At 33.3% G+C, this 19,132-nt stretch overlaps 1 protein-coding gene across 2 annotated transcripts; it reads left to right on the top strand.

The window, feature by feature from the left end:
- Positions 1-895: 895 nt before the first annotated feature.
- On the top strand, positions 896-8,737 carry LOC130635760 (uncharacterized). 2 transcript variants are annotated; one of them, XM_057445221.1, is made up of 6 exons: positions 897-3,041; positions 5,076-5,426; positions 7,227-7,529; positions 7,608-7,916; positions 8,010-8,111; positions 8,192-8,736. In XM_057445221.1, the coding sequence occupies exons 1-6, from the start codon at positions 2,978-2,980 to the stop codon at positions 8,401-8,403; spliced, it is 1,341 nt and encodes a 446-aa protein (XP_057301204.1). In that variant the 5' UTR covers positions 897-2,977; the 3' UTR covers positions 8,404-8,736. The 2 variants fall into 2 exon arrangements, with proteins under 2 accessions (XP_057301205.1, XP_057301204.1); XM_057445222.1 differs by lacking the exon at positions 8,010-8,111 and having other exon boundaries at positions 896-3,041; positions 8,192-8,737.
- The last annotated feature ends 10,395 nt before the right edge of the window (positions 8,738-19,132 follow it).

Raw genomic sequence — 19,132 nt, 5'->3', positions numbered from 1 at the left:
CCAGAACAAAAGACAGCCACTATTGTACCTTTCGTCTCTTTTGTTTGTTTTCCATACTACTTTTCCCTGACGAATGGAATGATCGCAAGAGAGGCAATTGATGTAACATGTAAAAAATACTTACAAGAAATATTTTTTATTTCGCATTTTTATTTGAAAAAGTTTAATATCTATATAATATATTTAGTTTTGTCACGCAAAATCTAAAAAGTAACATTCTACAAACATAATGATTGTAGAAATAGTATATGGACACGTGCAGCAACCGGGAATTGTGCGCTTAGCTACCATCTGCAATTTGAAAGGGATATTTTTACCACAAGTAACACAGACTACGCTGTACGCAACTTATCTAATATAACTACGCCAATATAGGGTATTTATTTAGGCTTCATATAAGGATAAAGCGGGCCAAAAGAGTAAAATCAATATTAGTCTACCCATCCCACCCCTTCCCTCAAACCAAAAATGGATGCAAACATCTTCATTATTGGAAGGTACGTGCCACGTTTTTAAGTTTGTTCTTGAACTTGCCGAAACAACATTTATGCATGCGTAAAAATCAAATATCATGATACTGAAGATTTAAAGGTTTGTTTTTATACCTAGAAAATAGGTTGGATAAAAGGAAATGGTTGGTTGCCACAATTACAACTTTAGTAGTTACACAAGTAGCAAATACGCTTATAGGATTTTAAAGGGAGGAGGTTAGCACATCCTCTGCTATGAGATTGGCGTAAACAACAACATTAACGATGAAGTTACTTTTATTCTTCCCTATCTTGATATCTTTAACATTATCATAAAAAGATTATATACACCCGCTTGGTGACGAAGAATACGCGGCGATTGTCAAACTTGCAAGTGGTAGATTTAACACGCCTGTATAAGATAGCTCAAGGATTGAAAAAAGCTCTGTTGTGAAATTTTGGAGATCGAAGGGAAGATTCACGGTAGATGAAACTGGATATGTTTCGTTATACGACAATAGGAAGGTATGGAATCATTATTTTTAATGCATTAATTTTTATAAAAGACGAATAGTATTGAAAGTAAAATGAAACAGGTGGAAAGCCCTTCAGCTCAAAACCAAATTTGTCCTTTTTATAATATGAACAATTTTTTTTATCAAAGATCTTCAGTTAATTTGCGTGCATCATTTGTACAAAAAGGTTGTTTGGACGTGTCTTTTGTTGATTGCACACTTTTTTTGTTTTTATAGAATAGCGTTTTTTAAAAAAATGAATGGATGATGTCTAATCTAATCGTTTTTTTTTATTGTTCCAGAGAGGTGTTTGATGAAAATGGATTGGCTGATGAGTGAGAAGCTAGCGAAGAGGTGTTCGACGAAAATTGATTGGTTGATGAGGGAGTTGTTAGCAAAGAGGTGTTCGATGAAAATGAATTTATTGATGAGGGAAATGGGAGCGAAGAGGTGTTCGATGAAAACGAATTGGTTAATGAGGGAGATGGTAGCGGAGAGGTGCTCGATGAAAATAGATTGGTTGATGAGGGAAATGTTAGCAAAGAGGTGTTCGATGAAAATGGATTGGTTCATGAGGAAGATGATTTCGAAAAGGCTCCAAAGATTTATTTAAAGAAAATTAAATACCACCTTTAATGACAGCCAAAGCGAAACACTTGATTGATGTCAGTGATAGAAGATGCAGTGATACTTCACTTCCATTAAAACAAATTCTATCGAACGACCCCAACCGGCCACAGAAATGTAAAATAGGTAGATTGATAAGATTGAATCAAGCCGCGTTGGCGTTGCAAGCCTTAACGTTTGGATGGTACGCAATCTTGCTTATTATATGGTCAAAAGAAAATTGATCGAACGTTTTTACTTTTGTATATATTTTGAAAAGAAAAGAAACTTCTGTTTGTTCTTTCAACCATTTTTTCGGCTATTATATCCTTGACAGCACGTGCGCTACATTAATAAAAAATTCTTGGCAGATAGTGTGTCATATAAATTCGGCTAGCTAAAACTGCGGGAAACTAATTATAGTATTTTCTATGTTATTACGAATTGGAGCAACTCTATTATTATAAATTGGGGCAAGGTGTTATTAAAAATTTGGGCAGGTATTACAAATTGTGCAGGTATTTCAAATTGGGGCAGGTCTTACAAATTGGGGCAGGTGTTATTACAATTTTGGGGAGGTATTACAATTTTGGGCAGGTATTAGAAATTGGGGCAGGTATTAGAAACTGGGGCAGGTTTTATTACAAATTGAGGCAACTATTACAAACTAAGGCAAACTTTATTGCAAATGGGGGCAGGTATTACAAATTGGTGCAAGGTTTTATTACAAATTGGGGCAGGTGTTATTACAATTTTGGGCAGGTATTACAAATTGGGGCAGGTATTACAAATTAGGGCAATTATTACAATTTGGGGAACAACATGGCCATGTGTTTTTCACAAACTTCTATTTACGTTTGCCGTTTTTTTTTCTGTAGAACATTTGTCCCATTTTTGCCTCACGCGGTTACTAATTAGTCACGCGTCAGTTATTTCCATGCTGTTAAATTTATTTGGTCTCGTTTTTGGTGAAAACAAATGAAAAGCAAAAGTAATAATTTTGAATTACATTCTGTTCTAGAGACTGAAGGTGTCTTTCTTCCCCTTTAATTTTATTCCCTGCTAGACAAATGAAGCATAATATTGTGTTTAACTCCAATTGAAGCAGTAGTTTATAAGTTACTTTAAAGTTGATTGTTGGTAAAATCGATCACAGCGCAATGATTTCGGATAAAGTAACCCTTTCAAACGAGGATTTTATTAAGAAAAATAAAAAAAAGAAACAATATCACTTTCCTTTTTTCTTTTAATTTCAACGGTGATTAGGAATGACTTAATAGCTCTACAGACAGTTAACATAATTGATGGAATTATACAAGCAAAGCAAAACAGTTTAAATTACACCGAAGCCACATTTGTACTTCGTGTATCTACATAATATATGTCATGCATGAAGTAAACATGAAGAGTCTTTGTATTTGTTTAACACTTTTGGTAAAGTTAAATCCAGGTAAGTGTGATGTTACAGTTCTAAGTATTGTTTATTAGTCAATGAAACGTATATTAAAAAAACCACAATCATTAACTTATTCACTGACTTGGTGCATTTCAACATTCTCCTCACGATTACGTATCTTATACTTTTGTTTGGAAGCGATGGACAACATTTCATATCAAAACTTTAAAAGCATAATCCTTTCTAGAATTTTATAAGGAGTTTCGAATTTGTTGTTAAGGAGTTTCGAACATGCCTCGTAGCAAAAGGTATCCAAATTGTTGATTTAAAGTGAGTAGTAATAGGTAATTAGAACCCCTGAGATAAATTATTGGAATTAAATTATTGTTTTTAAACTCTGGTGACATTCAGTTTCAACATATGCTACAAATAGATGGTCAATTCCATCAAACTTTTAAATACCATATAAATATCAATCAAGTTTAGAGATTTTTATTCAATATTGATGGATAATGTTTCCAAGCATTATATCGTCGTTATATTATTCTTTGTGAGTAAGTTCAAAGTTCGTTTAAAAAGTTCCTGTTAGAAAAGGATGTAACAACCAAATGCCTATCGATATGGTTTGTGGGTCTTTTGATACTTTATAGCATCTTTGGATTAGAATAAGGTTTGTCCATTTACGAATTACGAGTTAAATTATGTTCTGATTTTTTTTTTTACTTTTAAACAAAAAGCTCAAAACTACATCCACCGGAAAATAAAAATATAAATACTTGCAGTTTCAGTCGATGTGAGGCAATCTCGTCCTCGAAAATGGTTTAAGGCTTTGATTTTTATCTATAAGAAAGATTTTTCACATTTTTCTAATATTTCCTAAGAAATCCGCTTTTATAGTTTTTGTAGTTAATGTCCGCTCCCTCATATATTATGACCCCAAATAAATAATAAACAGTAGGTGAGAGCTGATGTCCCTAAATTTCTGAAAATAACGTACGGTACGTCCCATAAAGTGTATAATCTATCATCATGGATAAATACTGGACCACAATCGTTGCCAAAAGCCTACAATCGTTGCCAAAAGTAGTTGAGACAAATGCAAAAACTAACCATTAGTGGCAGAAAAGGCAATAACTTTACACAAGTTGGAGAGTCATTGCAACAAACTTCTGTCTTCAAAAAACCTGAGTACAACATTGTGTCGGGGGTGCGGCGATGAAAGGATGGAAATAATTCAAATTTCAAAAAGTGTCTCAACACTTTTGGCAACGATTGTAGCTACTGTAATCGATTGAATGTGTGTAGATTCTATTCGGGATAAGTGTTGACACTATGTTAGAGGGTATTTTGACTCTCCTTCTTAAGGCGGGAAAGTAAGTAAACCATACTCATCAAATTCACGGAAGAACAAACGCAATAAATATAAAACTTGGCAAAGTAACTAAGTAAAGTAGGAAAATTAATATGACAATTATTATAGCAGTAACTCGCCACTATAACTACCATATAACTATGATATGACAAAAACTATGGTATGTAGACGTAATTTTTTTTCTAGTGATGTTATCATTCTTTCAAGAAAACGGATTTTTTCAATTTTTAAAATTTTCTAAATTCACTTTAATACGTTAAGGACAAGTATATTTAGATCTAACGAAATGTTTCTTTCGAAAACCCCTTGCTACAAATCTTATAATAAAGAGGAGCAAAATTGTTTTAAAGAGCTCTGTCAAAACGTTAGAGAAACTTCAGGTGACATAATTGTATGTAAAACCAAATGGTATAGTTAACTCATTTGTAATTTGTTGAAGAGTGCGGAAACTATAGTAGAATTTATTAGTTATTGTTGCACTGTTAACTTTTTTTACCATCCCATGTTCTAGACGTTGAAGTCAATAACGCGACATCTATATCTAGCCAAATCAAGATTATCTCACAATTACCATGTAACTTGTATGAGCTTATTTCTTACGGGTTTAATTTTCAATGCATTTAAATGCTGGTTTTGAAGTTATTGTCATATGTTCTTTCCATTGAGATTAATGATTATATAATGCAAAAACAGTATCGTAATTTTTTTTCTTTTAGTGATATGTGGCACAGTTGAAGCTGTTAAAACCAATTTAGAACTTCCATTTAATGAAACTCTTAATTTGTACTGGAGAATTGTCCTTGATGTAGGGGAAGAAATATCTACAGCAAATGTGTATGTTCTTGGATCACCCAATGTTCAAATAATTAAATTTATATCAACCATAACAGCTGCTGGTAACGCAATGTTTGGTAATCGACTATCTGGAAGCTTATCAAAAGACATATATGCACTATCTATTAAGAATATCCAGTACAATGAACAGAAGTCTTTTAACTTAAAAGTTATATTTCAATCACCAGTTTTACATGCGAAAAATGCAACAGTGGTTTTAAAGGAGGTTGTGGGTAAGTTAAAAGTTCTCGTTTAAAATGTTCAAAATATGCAAATTGCGAAAAAATTGTCCGAAAATCCGGTTTTTCGTGATTTTCTGGTGAAACCCGACAAAATCGGAATATCGGATTAGTCGCGTGTCCAAGTTATGCTAAATGATTCTTCTTGATGAAAAAAAGATGTGTTGCAATTTTCAAGTTCTAAGGATAATTCTAACAGGAGTTATTATATTTCCTTCATTATCACGATTTCATTGAGATTTTTTGGTGTTGTTTCGAGTAATGGCCAATATCCAAGCCTCTTAAAGGTATAGGTTCTAAAAATTTATCACGCAGGTGTCTAATAGATATATATTGAAGCTCAGTATCGAAGCCATATAACAAGGCAATAAGGAGGTACTAAAATAAACCCTCAGCGTGGGGCATAATCCGCCCCCCCCCTCCCCCGAACAGAATAGGGTTAAATTATTCCGCTTTTTTAAAATTTCATTTTTTTTTCTAATTTCACTGTTTGGTAACGCGTACATTAATACAAAGTGCGTGGTTGTCCCTAGTACTGTGGGTTTGAAATGTATGATATAAAAATTAAGAAGTTGCTCCTTTACGTCTACAAAACATTAACAAATAACTTACTTTTATTACAATTAGTGTAATTTGTTTTTGTCAACGTTGGTATAGTATTTTCAGCTTGTGAGTAAGTTTTGTTGGTAAATAAAATATTTTTGTAAAATTTTAATATATTTAAGAAATACTGTGATTACCTGGCAGTGTAATGTCTTTTTTGTATCTGCTGTCTTTATTGGCTAATATCGATCACGTGAGCGGCCGTTATTTCCTGTAGCGACAAAAATCCACCTAACACCACTCTCCAATTATCATCAACTATTTCTTTATAAAAGTATGTTTAATGTGATGTATCTAGCTAGCTACATTTTCTTTGCTTTTTTATCGTTAATTTCAACAAATTGCTCGTTTAATTTCATAACAAATACAATCACTCATTTCACTGTGTTCGAAAAAAATTCTTTTCCTTCAGTTGATTGAACATTATTATTATCAGAAGACATGTTTTCTATATAGACATGTATTTTATTCTTCACCCAAATGTCAATCTTTTTGACTTTAGACTTAATTTCTATGCTTTTATTAGGCTACCTTGGTTGTTTGAATGGACCTCACTGTGTTTGGTCCATGACGTCACAACCTTGGTCGCTATTTTTCCGTAGCGCCTGGCTAACCGGTTTATAAGTCATTAAAAGTTTCAATTTACACTCTATAATAACTGTTGTTTCACTGTGTTTCTTTTACGCATGCCTTCCTAAAAAATGTTCCTTTAATCAGCTGGTCACAAGATATTCATAGAAATGCAAGGGGTTAGAAATACGTAAAATTAACTATGATGTATGTATATGATTGCTAAGTACTAATTAACTTTGAGCAACTTATAGGAGATTATAGCGATTAAGAAATATACATTATAGATTCTTAGTTCAATCTAGTTCTCACCTCTCTTTTTCTCATTCAGACAATCTCTTTGCTTTTCGAAATCGTTAGAAGGGAGAACGTAGTCCTTGGAACGGTATAGAAAACAGTTATTAATTCCCTCATACACCTACACAAATGTTATTGCATTAAGTTAACTATAATATCATCTACACGCTTTTGTCAACAGAAAATTGGATAAGAACAGAGCTCAGGTTTTTGTGAGAACAGCTTTAACCTTAAATCTCCATATGAAAATAAAACAGCATTAAATAAAACCTAATATTTGGGTACTTGCCAAAACTCTGTGCTTCAATTTATTTGTTATTTTAGGTGGACCTGACGTATGTGGGATTTCTCTAAAGTCAAGTTACATTGTCAACGAAGGAAAAAAATTATCTTTCTTAAGCGAAGTTTGTGGAAATCCAAAACCTATTTTGACATGGAAAATGGAGAACGAACTAGAGTATTCATATTCCGCTGACATTCGATACATGGATAAATCTACAATGCGCTATCAATATGTTTATAAAACTCGCAGCCACATCACTCGTAAAGATTGTGGAACAAAGATTATTTTCAATGCTACTGGTGCGAATAAAATGATTACAGGAGAAGCAGTAATTAGTGTAACATGTAATGTCTACTTTGAAAATTGTTTCTTCTTCTTCTTCGTTTGACTTGTACAGTTTAAAATCTAATTAATGCTTTTAGTTTCGCCTCAAAGAATCCGAAAGGTGAAGTTTTACAAAGATAATAATTGTATTAATGGTACATGGACCAGTGAGGCAACTGGCAATTGTGCGCTTAATTACCATTTGCAATTTGCAGAAAGAAGTGATATTTTAAATACAAGCGACACACATTACGCTGTATGCAACATATTTAATGTTTCCAGTGTAGTTATTTGGGCTTCATATAAAAACAATTATGGCCAGAAAGCAAAAGTGAATATCAGTTTAACAACTCCAACACCATCTACAAAAGTCACCGATGCTTGCAAACAGCCTACATCGTTTGAAGGTATATGTGTCTTCTTCAATCAAAATAAAAAATTTAAAATTAAATCAGGGAATCTTGTAACATGTGAATTTCAACCATAAATACATGTCTTAGTGAAAATGTTGGGTACGAAGAAGTTATTGGTAACAATAATTATAACGCTGGTTGTCACCCAAGTAGCAAATATATGTATTTATGGATTTGTGAAGCTTAGAGGTGAAAATATTTGCTATTATTACAGTAAGACCCTTGTAGTAGTATAAATAACGAAATTACGCGCACACGTATTTGTCTAGGCTCTCAGACTAATTGCAGAAATAAAGAAAGCGTAAAGAAAGATGACGAAAATAAAGATGCCCAAGATTATGAAGTATTTCCTAACGCGGTATCTCATTATACCGGCCTTCAGTTGGAAGCAAGAGAGGAAACTGTTTATGCGAATTTATCACCAACACCTGTCAATGAGTATGCAGAAGTTGGAACAGAGAACAATTCGAGACAAAAATAAGCCACTGGAAGAACATTCCCATTCTGTTTACCCTGTCCTTAAATTTTTTTATTGGTTTTGATTAAGCAATTAAAAAATTTAAATAAGCAATTTACTTTATTAAAAGTAAAAATAAACCTGAAAGGTTATATGGTTATTATGTGGTTATTACAGTCTGATTATTTTGAAATGTATTGTTGCTGCATATTATGTGGAGTAAACTCCATTCGATCTATTTCAGATAATTAGCAAAGTAGTTTTTACGCTAATTAATTATTTTCAGACTTTTTACAAATACATGTTTTTGCACTTTTCTTTCGCATAATCCTTTTGTTTGGAATTTGCTCAAATCCGCCTAAAGAGGAAATTTTGATGTGTACAACGAAATACTCAAAATTCAAACCTGTAAAGTGGTTTTGTTAAGAAGTTATAAGAAAAACGAAAGAACTCAAAAATTAAATTTTTTGCAAATGTAGGTGAAAGTTGCAAATTCCTTAAATTAAACTCTGCTGAGACGTAGATAAGATATTTATTATGAGATATTCATTTTTTGTACAGAAATAGATAAAAAATGTAACCCACTGTGTTCTTGATTTAATTTCTTTTTATAAAAGAACAGTTCTATTTTCCTTCTAAAGAAAGACGCTGGTTATCCTGTCTATCTATTTTCAATAATTTTCGTAATTCACTTAAAAAATCATCAGAGTGAAAATGATTCTAAAGGAATATAACTATGGTCATAATATTGTTATTATAATGTTATCTTTATTTTATAAAAATGGACAATCTTGATATCGGCGTTGTAACAGGTTTTGCATTTTTAACCATTATTTGCTTAATGTCGTATTAAAGCGGAGTTTAAATCTTAAAAGGACGCAAAAAAAGAAATAGAAATGACTGTAACAGAAAAATTAAAAATTTCGTTCATATTTTGTCCAAGATTGTCTCTAATTTAGAAGAATAAAGTCGATTTTGTCGGGTTTGTTTAGGTGTAAGTTTTTGATTGTTCATGAGACAATTTTCCAACTAGGAGCTTCTTATGTTGTATAAAATAGGCTAGCCGTACTCCTGTGGAAAAATCCACTGGATTACTCATTAAATGCATGTAAGAGATACCACACAAAAACATACAATACAGAAATATGAAGTTTTGAAACTTACAATCCAACCTCTGCTTTTTGTCTTTCTTTTATAACGGGACGGCAAAAACGCAAAAGTCCCTGGGATCGAGGGAGCTCACAGTCTATATTACTTTATATTTATACCTGTTTAAACCAAAATATTTGAAAATATAAGCAGGTGCAACGAATAAAAATAAAAATAAAATAAAAATGTAAAGTGTCCAACAAAATCAAATGCATCAAACAACCGTTACGCAAAAAGCGAAATCTTCCAAAATTTATACGAAATATTACAAATCAACAGTTATTAACTTACATCATTTCCATATATTGTATATCTACCGCAATATTTCAATCAGAAATATTCAAGGAACAGTTTTTATAACAAACCCAAACTCATAATCAGAAAAATTAATTATTTTAAAACGTGGTGCGCATGATGACAATGCATTTTTCTTATTCTTACTCACACCTAAGGCTAGCTAGCATAAAACGACTGACTGAGCTGGAATAGTAATAGAACTTAAATAGCTACCTAGCTACTTGAATTGAAGAGTTAGATAGCTAATAGCATAAAAAAGGTCAAACAGTACCCTAATGGCTAGTGTTAAACTTGCTACAAAGAATAGAGTTTCTAGCTATAACTAGCTAGCTTTACATATACTACACATAGAGTGAGATAATTCTAATCTGTAAGAATGTCCCATCACATAGCTTGTTCTAGCTACAATTGTGCACAAAACTTGTTGGCCCTGGCAAGTTATACATAAAAAAAATAAGAACCAAAACGTTTACAAAAGTTGGCAAAGAACATAGCTATAGCTACATATTCGGCAAATAGTACAAATAGTACAAATTTAAGACCCTTTTTTGAGCTATTGACTTTGCAAAATTTACACCTCACACTTTGTATACTCCTTCACTAATACGATACACATCGTAGATATATTGAGTATACGTAATCTTTAAGTTGTAGGGGGGAGATTTTCTATTAGTGTGCCCCTGCCTTAGTGTTCCCTTACCAGCACTTACCCTGCCTTTGCCTACCGTTCCTATGCTTTTTTCGGTGCCTGACTACTATGCCCTTGCCTGTGCCTCCCATGCCTTGCCTACTCCTGCCTTGCTGATTCCCCTTCCTGTTTCCTACCTGCCTTTGCCGTGCCCTTTCCTTTCCTTGCCGTGCTTAATGGCTTTGGCTTGGTAACCTCTCCGCAACACTTTCTACGTTGATTACATAGTTTGCATAAAAACATGCCAAAAATTGCTTATAAATTCGGATTAATGAAATAAAATTGCATTCTAAGTTTCAACTTAATCCTAACGATCTAACTATCCTAACGACAATTTAAGGGGTTGTTTTAAGTAATAGTCAACAACCCCGCAATCAAGTAAAAATAAGTTATTGAAAACCCCGGAAAGGATTGGGCAAATGAGGATGGGGGAAATGAGGTTAAAATTGATTACTTATTCTATTGCTTTTTTACTAAAATTAAGAATAAAGTAATTACCAATGTGATAGGTAAAATCAAGTTAAATACCATGTCAAACACTTAATAGCAAGGATTAATTAAAAAAGGGAACTTTTCGATTAAATGTTATATTTCTGCTGAATGTGTTCTCAATATGTCTATCGCCATTTTCTTTGTTTAGTGCAAAATATCTTCATGAAATCATTAAAAAGCAAATGCAAAAGATGCAATGCTATTGGATTCAGTCTGTGTTAGAAAGCTACAAACCACCGAAAGTACCAAGGCCCTAACTTGCTCTATCCAGTGTTTTTCGAGCATATCATGACAGATGGTTAAATATCGCCGCGCTCCTCTTCTTAAATTTTGATAGACTTGTCCAAATTGAATTATACTTGCCAACCTATAGTAAGTTATTAAGTGAAAAAATTGCTACAATGAATTGTTTATATCAGCAGTTCTACTGTGTAGTTGTTCGAAGCTTGGAACTTGTCAATAATACAGCTATATGTCTAAAATTTAATTATAAATTCGTACTACAGCAAATAAATGTTGTAAGGCATAATTGATGACTATAAATCCAATTTTTTCCGAAATGATGTATAAATTTTTTCCCACAAATTGTAAAAACATGACTCGCAATGAAGAAATCCTGCACACGGAGCGTTTATCTGTATACACGAAATATATGTATGGTAATTTTATAAACATGGTATGTATTGCTGTTAGTGTTTCCATTTTATTCAAAAGACTTGCACAGTTCCCAATAAATTTTGTCAAGAAGCACCGTCATTATTATGGAAAGCTGTCGAATTAGTCATTTAATCGACATAATTGAAAGTGTGATGTGTTCAAAAATTAAACTCAATGTTGCTATTGCACAGAGAAATATTTAAAATAGTCCTTAACTCGTGGAAAAATCCACGGGGTAAGCCACAAGTCAAGGTTTGACCCGCCATTGAGCCGTAAACTGTGTCACACAATCACGTTGAGCGCTTTAGTACAGGCATGCAGTGTGTCGTATATCAAGAGAAGCGCATACACTGTTACAGTGTTGCGACTGTAAGATACTTTTCAAACAATTACTTTCATGCAATGATAGCTAAAATAGAAACAGAGTTTACAAACCGTTGCAACTTTGTTATAGCAAAAACAATCGGTTATTATTATTTAATTTTGCGGCATAAGTCATTAAAAGTCAATAATAATTAATCGTGACACTAGGCTGAGCGCTTAGTACAGTTCAATTGTGTTGCACAGGCGTATATGAATAATACCCTTATAAGCATAGAACCTTTTTCAAAAAAGTTTATTGCAACTTCGGCTTAAATAAAAACACAAGAAACAGTTTGTCGTTACCCGTCTAGTTAAAAGAATCACTCGGCTATTTAACTTTGCAGAATAAAGTCATGACACTAATAAAAGGTAAAGCTACCTAACTGCATTTAGCATAAGAATTTTGTTGTAGTTAGGTAAAAACTACAATTGGATACTTTCACCTTTTAGTCAGAGGTAGCTAGGTAGACCCAACTTCAACATAAAAATAAATAGCAATAGTCCAAACTAAATAAAAACTTTAAAAGAATAGAAATAAATAAGGTTGCTATAGCTAGCTGCCTTTAAAGCAAGATGCTGTCTTAAAATCTACGTTTTTAGCTTGCTAAAAACTTAAAGTTGATTTGTTTTAGATTCATACATGGCTAGAAAACGTGATGAAATATTCACCCTAACATGTGAAAACACACAGAAAATAAATATTCCTATAGATACAAAGTAAGAGAGAAATACTGAAAGAAGAAATACAAACCTCCTAACATCACTTCCAAACCAAAAATGGCCTCTAAACATGTTTCCGTTGTTTTTCCGATTCTGGCGTGATCCCAAAAATATTCCGAAATTATGCTACGTCCAACCGGAAAACGGAGGTCCGTAAAAATCGAGCCCTGCTCTACTTTTCCGAAAAAAGCTGCGCGCAACCATTTAGACCAGAATACGGCTATTATTATTACGGAGTTTCATACCGCGCAGGTCTGGGCACGAGCGAAGCGCTTGTAGGGACAAATTTTTAAATCTCCCGCAGAGCGTAAGGCATTTGCTAGTCACTTTTTCCTTTGTATTTTTACTTTTAAACTGGTGCGATATATTGATTTTACAATTATTTAAAGGAAGGATACTCAGTACTGACATAAGAGTGTATATTATGAAAGTTCAAGACCTAAACTTGGTTATTCATTGTTTCAAATTGTGGATACACTCATTATGAAAAGTTGGCAGTCAAAACAGAAAGAAACCTTATTTTTGGTAGCTAGTTACATCACAAGTTATGTAATATAATATAATAATAATTTCTAACAAAAAGTCAAAACCATTTATTTATATTATTGAAGTGTGTATTTTATTTTCAAGCAATTTCATCTGTGCTCTTATTCATATAGCTAGTTAGCTATACTTTGCAAATAAATCCTTTATTTAATGCTCTACCACGTTAATCCATGTCAAACTTGGAGATCCATAGCTATAGCATAGCTTACTGTAGAAAAATGTCCTACATGTCTTTCTAGCTAGTTGTAATTTTTATTTCTTCTTGCCAAAGTGCACTGATAATAATAGAAGAGTGTTTCTTTTTTAACATTACTTTATTCCTCACAACACAAAATGTATGGTATATGTATCTTAATACAGCTAGCTAGCTGCTAAAACCAACATCAACAATGTCTTTTCTTGTCTCCTTTTTAAAAGTCAGTAATTTAAGTTTTCTTCGATTCCAACATCTTACCCATGTCAATATACCCCATGAGGGCTAGCAACACCCTTTAAACATGTTATTTAAAGGTAAAACGTCAGTTACAAGCAAAAAAGTAGTAGAAGAAACATCAGGTAGGATTTTGCATTTCTGCCTCTTTTTGCAGCACTAACCGCAATAGTTGTGAAAAACTGACCATGAAAATTATTTGGGCTATCGAGACAAAAGAAAACAAGCCAAAAATTTGTCCCTACAAGCCACTTCGCTAGTGCCCAGACCTGCGCGGTATGAAACTCCGTAACAGAGACTTGTTTTTTTATTGACACAAATTCGGAATCACAAATTCTTACTTAAGTTATGAGATTCTAAAAAGTATTTGCTGCCGTGTCACAAATAAGCCATTGAGGAACATAAACATGTAAGAATGTCTGGCAAGAACTTAAAAATATTTTTAATAACATAAAAACATAAAAGGTCAGATGGCGAGTCAACTGCCTACCTTTACAGTAAAAACTTAGGAAGGTCTCCTAAACCTAACGAGAAGAAAGGGTAAATTCATAACAAAGTGGTTAAAATATATAACTGGAGATAGGAGATGCATGATATTGGTAAAAAGGCCCTATTTGCAGTAACAGTTTTTTATATAATGTTAGAAATATTTGAAACAAAGCAGTGAAGAAGGTAAAGTTATGTGACTAAAAACGCCTTTTTTGGTAGGCAGCAAAACTGAAACAAAATCGACTTCTTCTGATTATGATGATGAAAATTACCGACATGTTCCCCTAAAAATATTTTTATTACTAGATCTTGCGCAACTCTTACGTCCTTTTTAAGCCCAATCAAAAAATAGCATTTCACAAAGGCGATAAAGGTTTATGATTTACTCTTAGGAATACGATAGTTTTGTAAGATGACATATGTAGAAATAAATTGTTATTTTCTATCCCATTTTCAGGTACAACATATATTTGAATAGGAAATTTGTTTATTTTAAGGGCTAAAATGGGCCATATAAAAATGTCACCGGTCATATGCACGACGTCATGTGCCCGCTGGAATTGATCTATTGTTACTAAGGACTTGTTTTTACTAAATACTTAACTTATACTTCCAAAATCTTGCCAGAGAAAAAAAATGGCTACCTTGAGGCTGACATCCCAGATTACTACCAAATTTAGCACATAAACAACTGAAAAAAGTTTTTGTTTGCTTTCTTAGGTGGTACTAATATTTGTGGTATTTCACAAAACTGAAGTTACATTGTAAACGAAGAAAATAAATTATCAGTCTCAAGCGAAATGTGTGGAAATCCAAAATCTGTTTAACTTGAAAATTAGAAACAGAAAGAGGGTATTCAAAATCTACCAACGTTGCGGATGTAAATATCTCAACCATTCGATATAGATATGGTTATAAAACACGCCTTATAACACGTGAAGATTGAGGAACAAAACTTGTTATCAATGCTACTGGTGCCAATGGAATTATTAAAGGAGAGACACTGACTTACGTAACCTGTAATGACTACTTAATTTTTTTCCCTGGCATTGATTATAAAGGTGTTTAATTTTTTTTAAATTTTAGTTTCGCCTCGAAAAATACAAAATGCAATATTCTACAGAGACAATGATTGTATAAATGGTATATGGACACGTGAAGCAACTGGCAACTGTGCGGTTAACTATCATTTACAATTCGAAGGAGGAATATTTTTATTACAACTGATACATACTACGCTGTGTTTCATACAGATACAAATACGGTTAGAAGGTAAAAATCAGTACCAGTTTAACAACTCCTGCACCTACAAATGCTACCAATCCTTGAAAAAACCCTATATTTTTGGAAGGTATAAGGTTTAATGGGATAATTTACGAGCCAAAAAGAAATTACGAGAAAAAACCTAAAAAGATCAGGAATTATTTTCTTACCAGGTTGTGCACACCTTACGCTGATTTAGGAAGACAATGATGAAACAGACACCGAGTATTGAAAAAATATTCTAAAGCAATTGTAATATTTTCTCTCCCAATTTGTGAGAGTTCTGAAGAAAAATTGACGTTCTTTTTCAAACGAAACAAGCTAAGTGAGGAATTTTGTTCATGTTGGTAATTCATTTTTATCCAACAGGCACTAAATGTGTGGAACAAAAAGTGCCCGACCGATACGATTCTTAGAAAATTATAATCGATAGGATTTTAAAAGTAATGATGCTAAAATTACAGTCAGGTTTCAAAGTGTGTTTTAGAGAAAAATAAAATTAGCTGCCGCTCAACTTTCTATCCTTTAATTTAAATATCAAAGCAATACTTCATTTTGATGACAAAAATGATAGCAGCGCTTTTTTCTTGGATGTGTTGTTGTTTTGAAAACGTAATTAAAACACACACAAAAGATCGAAACTAATCTTTTACACGACAAAATTGAAAGTAGTGTTAAAAGTAGAAAGTAGTTTGAAAACTATACTTTGTTTCATTATTTTTGTCTATTCTTCATATTTTCGGCCACTCAGAACTTTTAATTTTTGTTGCTGCATTCCTAGGGTCTCATTTCCATTGTCTTCTGTTTCATTCCACTTTATTCATTATAATTGATTAAATATGAAAAAATTCGTGTTTTTGATAGTAAGAGAGAAAACGCTATTATTACACCCCTTTTGCATTTGCCTGAAAAAATTAGTAACCAAAGTAACATTTATCAAAATCTTGAATACATTTACAAGAAATCTTAGTGTCCTGGCAAAATATTTCCTGGTTACCACCTACAAGTGCTATTGAGGCTTGCAAACACCCTGTAATGTTAAAAGACACATGATTCTATTAATTAAATTTATTTTTGAACTTTTAAAAGCAATATTTGCATTAACAATTAATTTATTTATTTACTTCCTTCTGAAAGGGTTGGATACGAAGAAATTATTGGTAACAAAATTATAGCAATAACGGTCACGCAAATAGCAATTCTAAGTCTTGAATTGCTAACACAATTGCACTTTTAGGCACCCCGAGTTATAGCAGTGAAAATGAAATTGAAGACAAAGGAGGCAGAAACACACTGATTATTAAGTATTTCCTACAACAGCATTATATAGCCATCTCATCTTATATAAGGCATCTCATTATATTGGTCTTACATTTACAGCAGGAATTTGTATATACACCTATCTTGCACAGAATTTGTCGTAGTGTCCAAATATGAACTTCATTTTTTCCGAAAGGCCACCCACAATGAGTAATCAGCCTTACATTTCACTTAACTAGGAAAAAAATTAAAAAAAAACAACAACAATTTATTCCTCAGTCTTACGTCTTTTTCTGAGGTACGTTATTCGCCAAGAACGGCATATACGGCACTTTTAATAAAACTGGGTTTATGGTCTGTAATTTGTGCGGTACTCAGGCCGATACGTTTGGTCATATATTAAACGTACAACTGTCTTTAGTCTCTTACACTGAGGACAACATTACTCAAGTAGCACTTCCAAATCAAGATATTGACATGATTGTTGAACATGTTCCAGTCGCAAAAACAGTTAATACTACTCCTTTATAAAAGGTTAAAGAGATTAAAACCTTTGAAATACAAAAGGGTACATCCATATCTGGGTTAAGCTCTTGGAAATGTCATTATTGTCTAGCATTTTGTCGGTACTTGTGGGTACTATTGGAGTCGGATATTCCGGTTTAAAAACGCTGTGTGGTTTTCTTGACATACCTTCACCATTCTCGAAAGATGGATATGATCATACAACCAGGAGAATCAAATTAGGTTTCAAAGAAATAACGGAGAAAAGTATTCCTGAAGCAGCTGTTGACTAAGGCAAAGGGAAAAAAACTGCCGACGTTGGTGTATCAGTTGACGGAGCTAGGCAGCGTCAAGGATTTTAATCAACACTTGGTGTTATTACTACTATTTCCATAGGTTCCGAAAAGAACTTGATACTTCTATTTTTTCAAAGAATTGTAAAGATTGCACCAGCATGCAAAAAATAGCTAAACTGGACCCTATGAAATACGTGATAAGGAAGGCGTCACATGTGTGTAATTTGAATTACGGAGAATCTTCAACCGAAACAATATTTGGAAGATCAATATGGACTTTACTACACATCCTTTTATGGAGATGGCGATAGTAAGGCTTACCCTGCAGTGAAAGATATTTATAAAAATGACAGGAAGGAAATGGTTAAACGTGAAGATATAGGTCACTATCAAAAAAGTATCGGCTGCAGACTACGAAAAATTAAAAAAATGTTGACGACTTAGGGGGGAGAGGAAGATTAACGGATGCAAAGATAGACAAATCGCGAATTTACTTTGGAATTGGTCTTCGTCAGAACGTGGGAAATCTGAAAGCTATAATAAAAGCGTGTATCATGTTGCTGGCTACCTCGACTCATGTCCGATATCGAAAGATTCTTGGTGCCAGTACCAGCTCGACAAAAAAGGAAATCCCTACCAATTTTTAAGTCTATATCATCCTCAGTTCCTGTATTATCACCCCATCGGTTTTGTTCAAAATTGAATCTTATCGGTCACTGTACGGTCGCCATTATGGATTTTTTTTAAATGTTATTATTTTTCACCTTTTCGTGATTTAATGATATATCCTAACTCAAAAAAGTAAAAGAAAAAGTTGTCTTTTTAAAAAAGTGCATGATAAGCAGGAGTCCGCTTTAAGAGGTTCTGAGGTAGACCTGTCGCAATATTGCGCAAACCCTGTGATTTGTTTTCACAAAATTCCACCACTGGCTATTTTTACGCATTTCAATTGGACAATAATTTTCCTTTTCTAAATTCCAGCTATTTGAGCTACTTTGAAAGGAAATTACCAATGCATATACTGATAATTTTTTGTTTTCTCAAAAAGGATCCGTCTGTCTGTCTCTCAGCAACATGGCTTCGCAAGTATCGAGACCCGCAGAAATTCCCGTGGCCCCGCAGCATTATTTGGGATCCTGGCAGACCCCGTTTTTAACCGGCTTCGTTTATGCTGCGATAAAGTTTTTTAAAAATGGTGTTACGTCTATATACATGTGTGACATCTTTTACCTGTACATGTTTTTTGAACTTTTACCGGAAACATTCTCCGAAAATTAAAAAAGGTTGGTCAGCTGTTTTTGCTATGACGTGGTAACAACGAATTTTAATCTGTGTTTTTATTAAACCTTTAGTTTCAGGAAAATTTTTCGACGAGAGATTCAGTAGAGTTGTATTTTGAAAAATATATTACACCAGAAGCACTATAATGTTCATTGCGCTTAACTCGATTCACGACATACTGCATACCTGTACTAAAGCACTCCACCTGACGGTGTCGCACAGTTTGCGGTTTTCTATAAGCGCTTCTCAGGGTGTTTAACAACAGTTACTTGTGGTTTCACCAGCCGTTTAGACGCCGGGTCTTCCGGCTAGTTACAA

The sequence above is a fragment of the Hydractinia symbiolongicarpus genome, chromosome 3, assembly GCF_029227915.1.
Source record: "Hydractinia symbiolongicarpus strain clone_291-10 chromosome 3, HSymV2.1, whole genome shotgun sequence".
NCBI classification, from domain to species: domain Eukaryota; kingdom Metazoa; phylum Cnidaria; class Hydrozoa; order Anthoathecata; family Hydractiniidae; genus Hydractinia; species Hydractinia symbiolongicarpus.
Note: the sequence above shows the minus strand (reverse complement) of the source record. Positions and strands in the feature narration are given on the sequence as shown.

Bases quoted from the DNA above. Each gene is read 5' to 3' on its own strand.
- LOC130635760 (XM_057445221.1), top strand. From the start codon at position 2,978: ATGCATGAAGTAAACATGAAGAGTCTTTGTATTTGTTTAACACTTTTG. The intron at 3,042-5,075 runs GTAAGTGTGATG...TTTTTCTTTTAG, and splicing joins TTTGGTAAAGTTAAATCCAG to TGATATGTGGCACAGTTGAA. The intron at 7,917-8,009 runs GTATATGTGTCT...TACATGTCTTAG, and splicing joins ACAGCCTACATCGTTTGAAG to TGAAAATGTTGGGTACGAAG.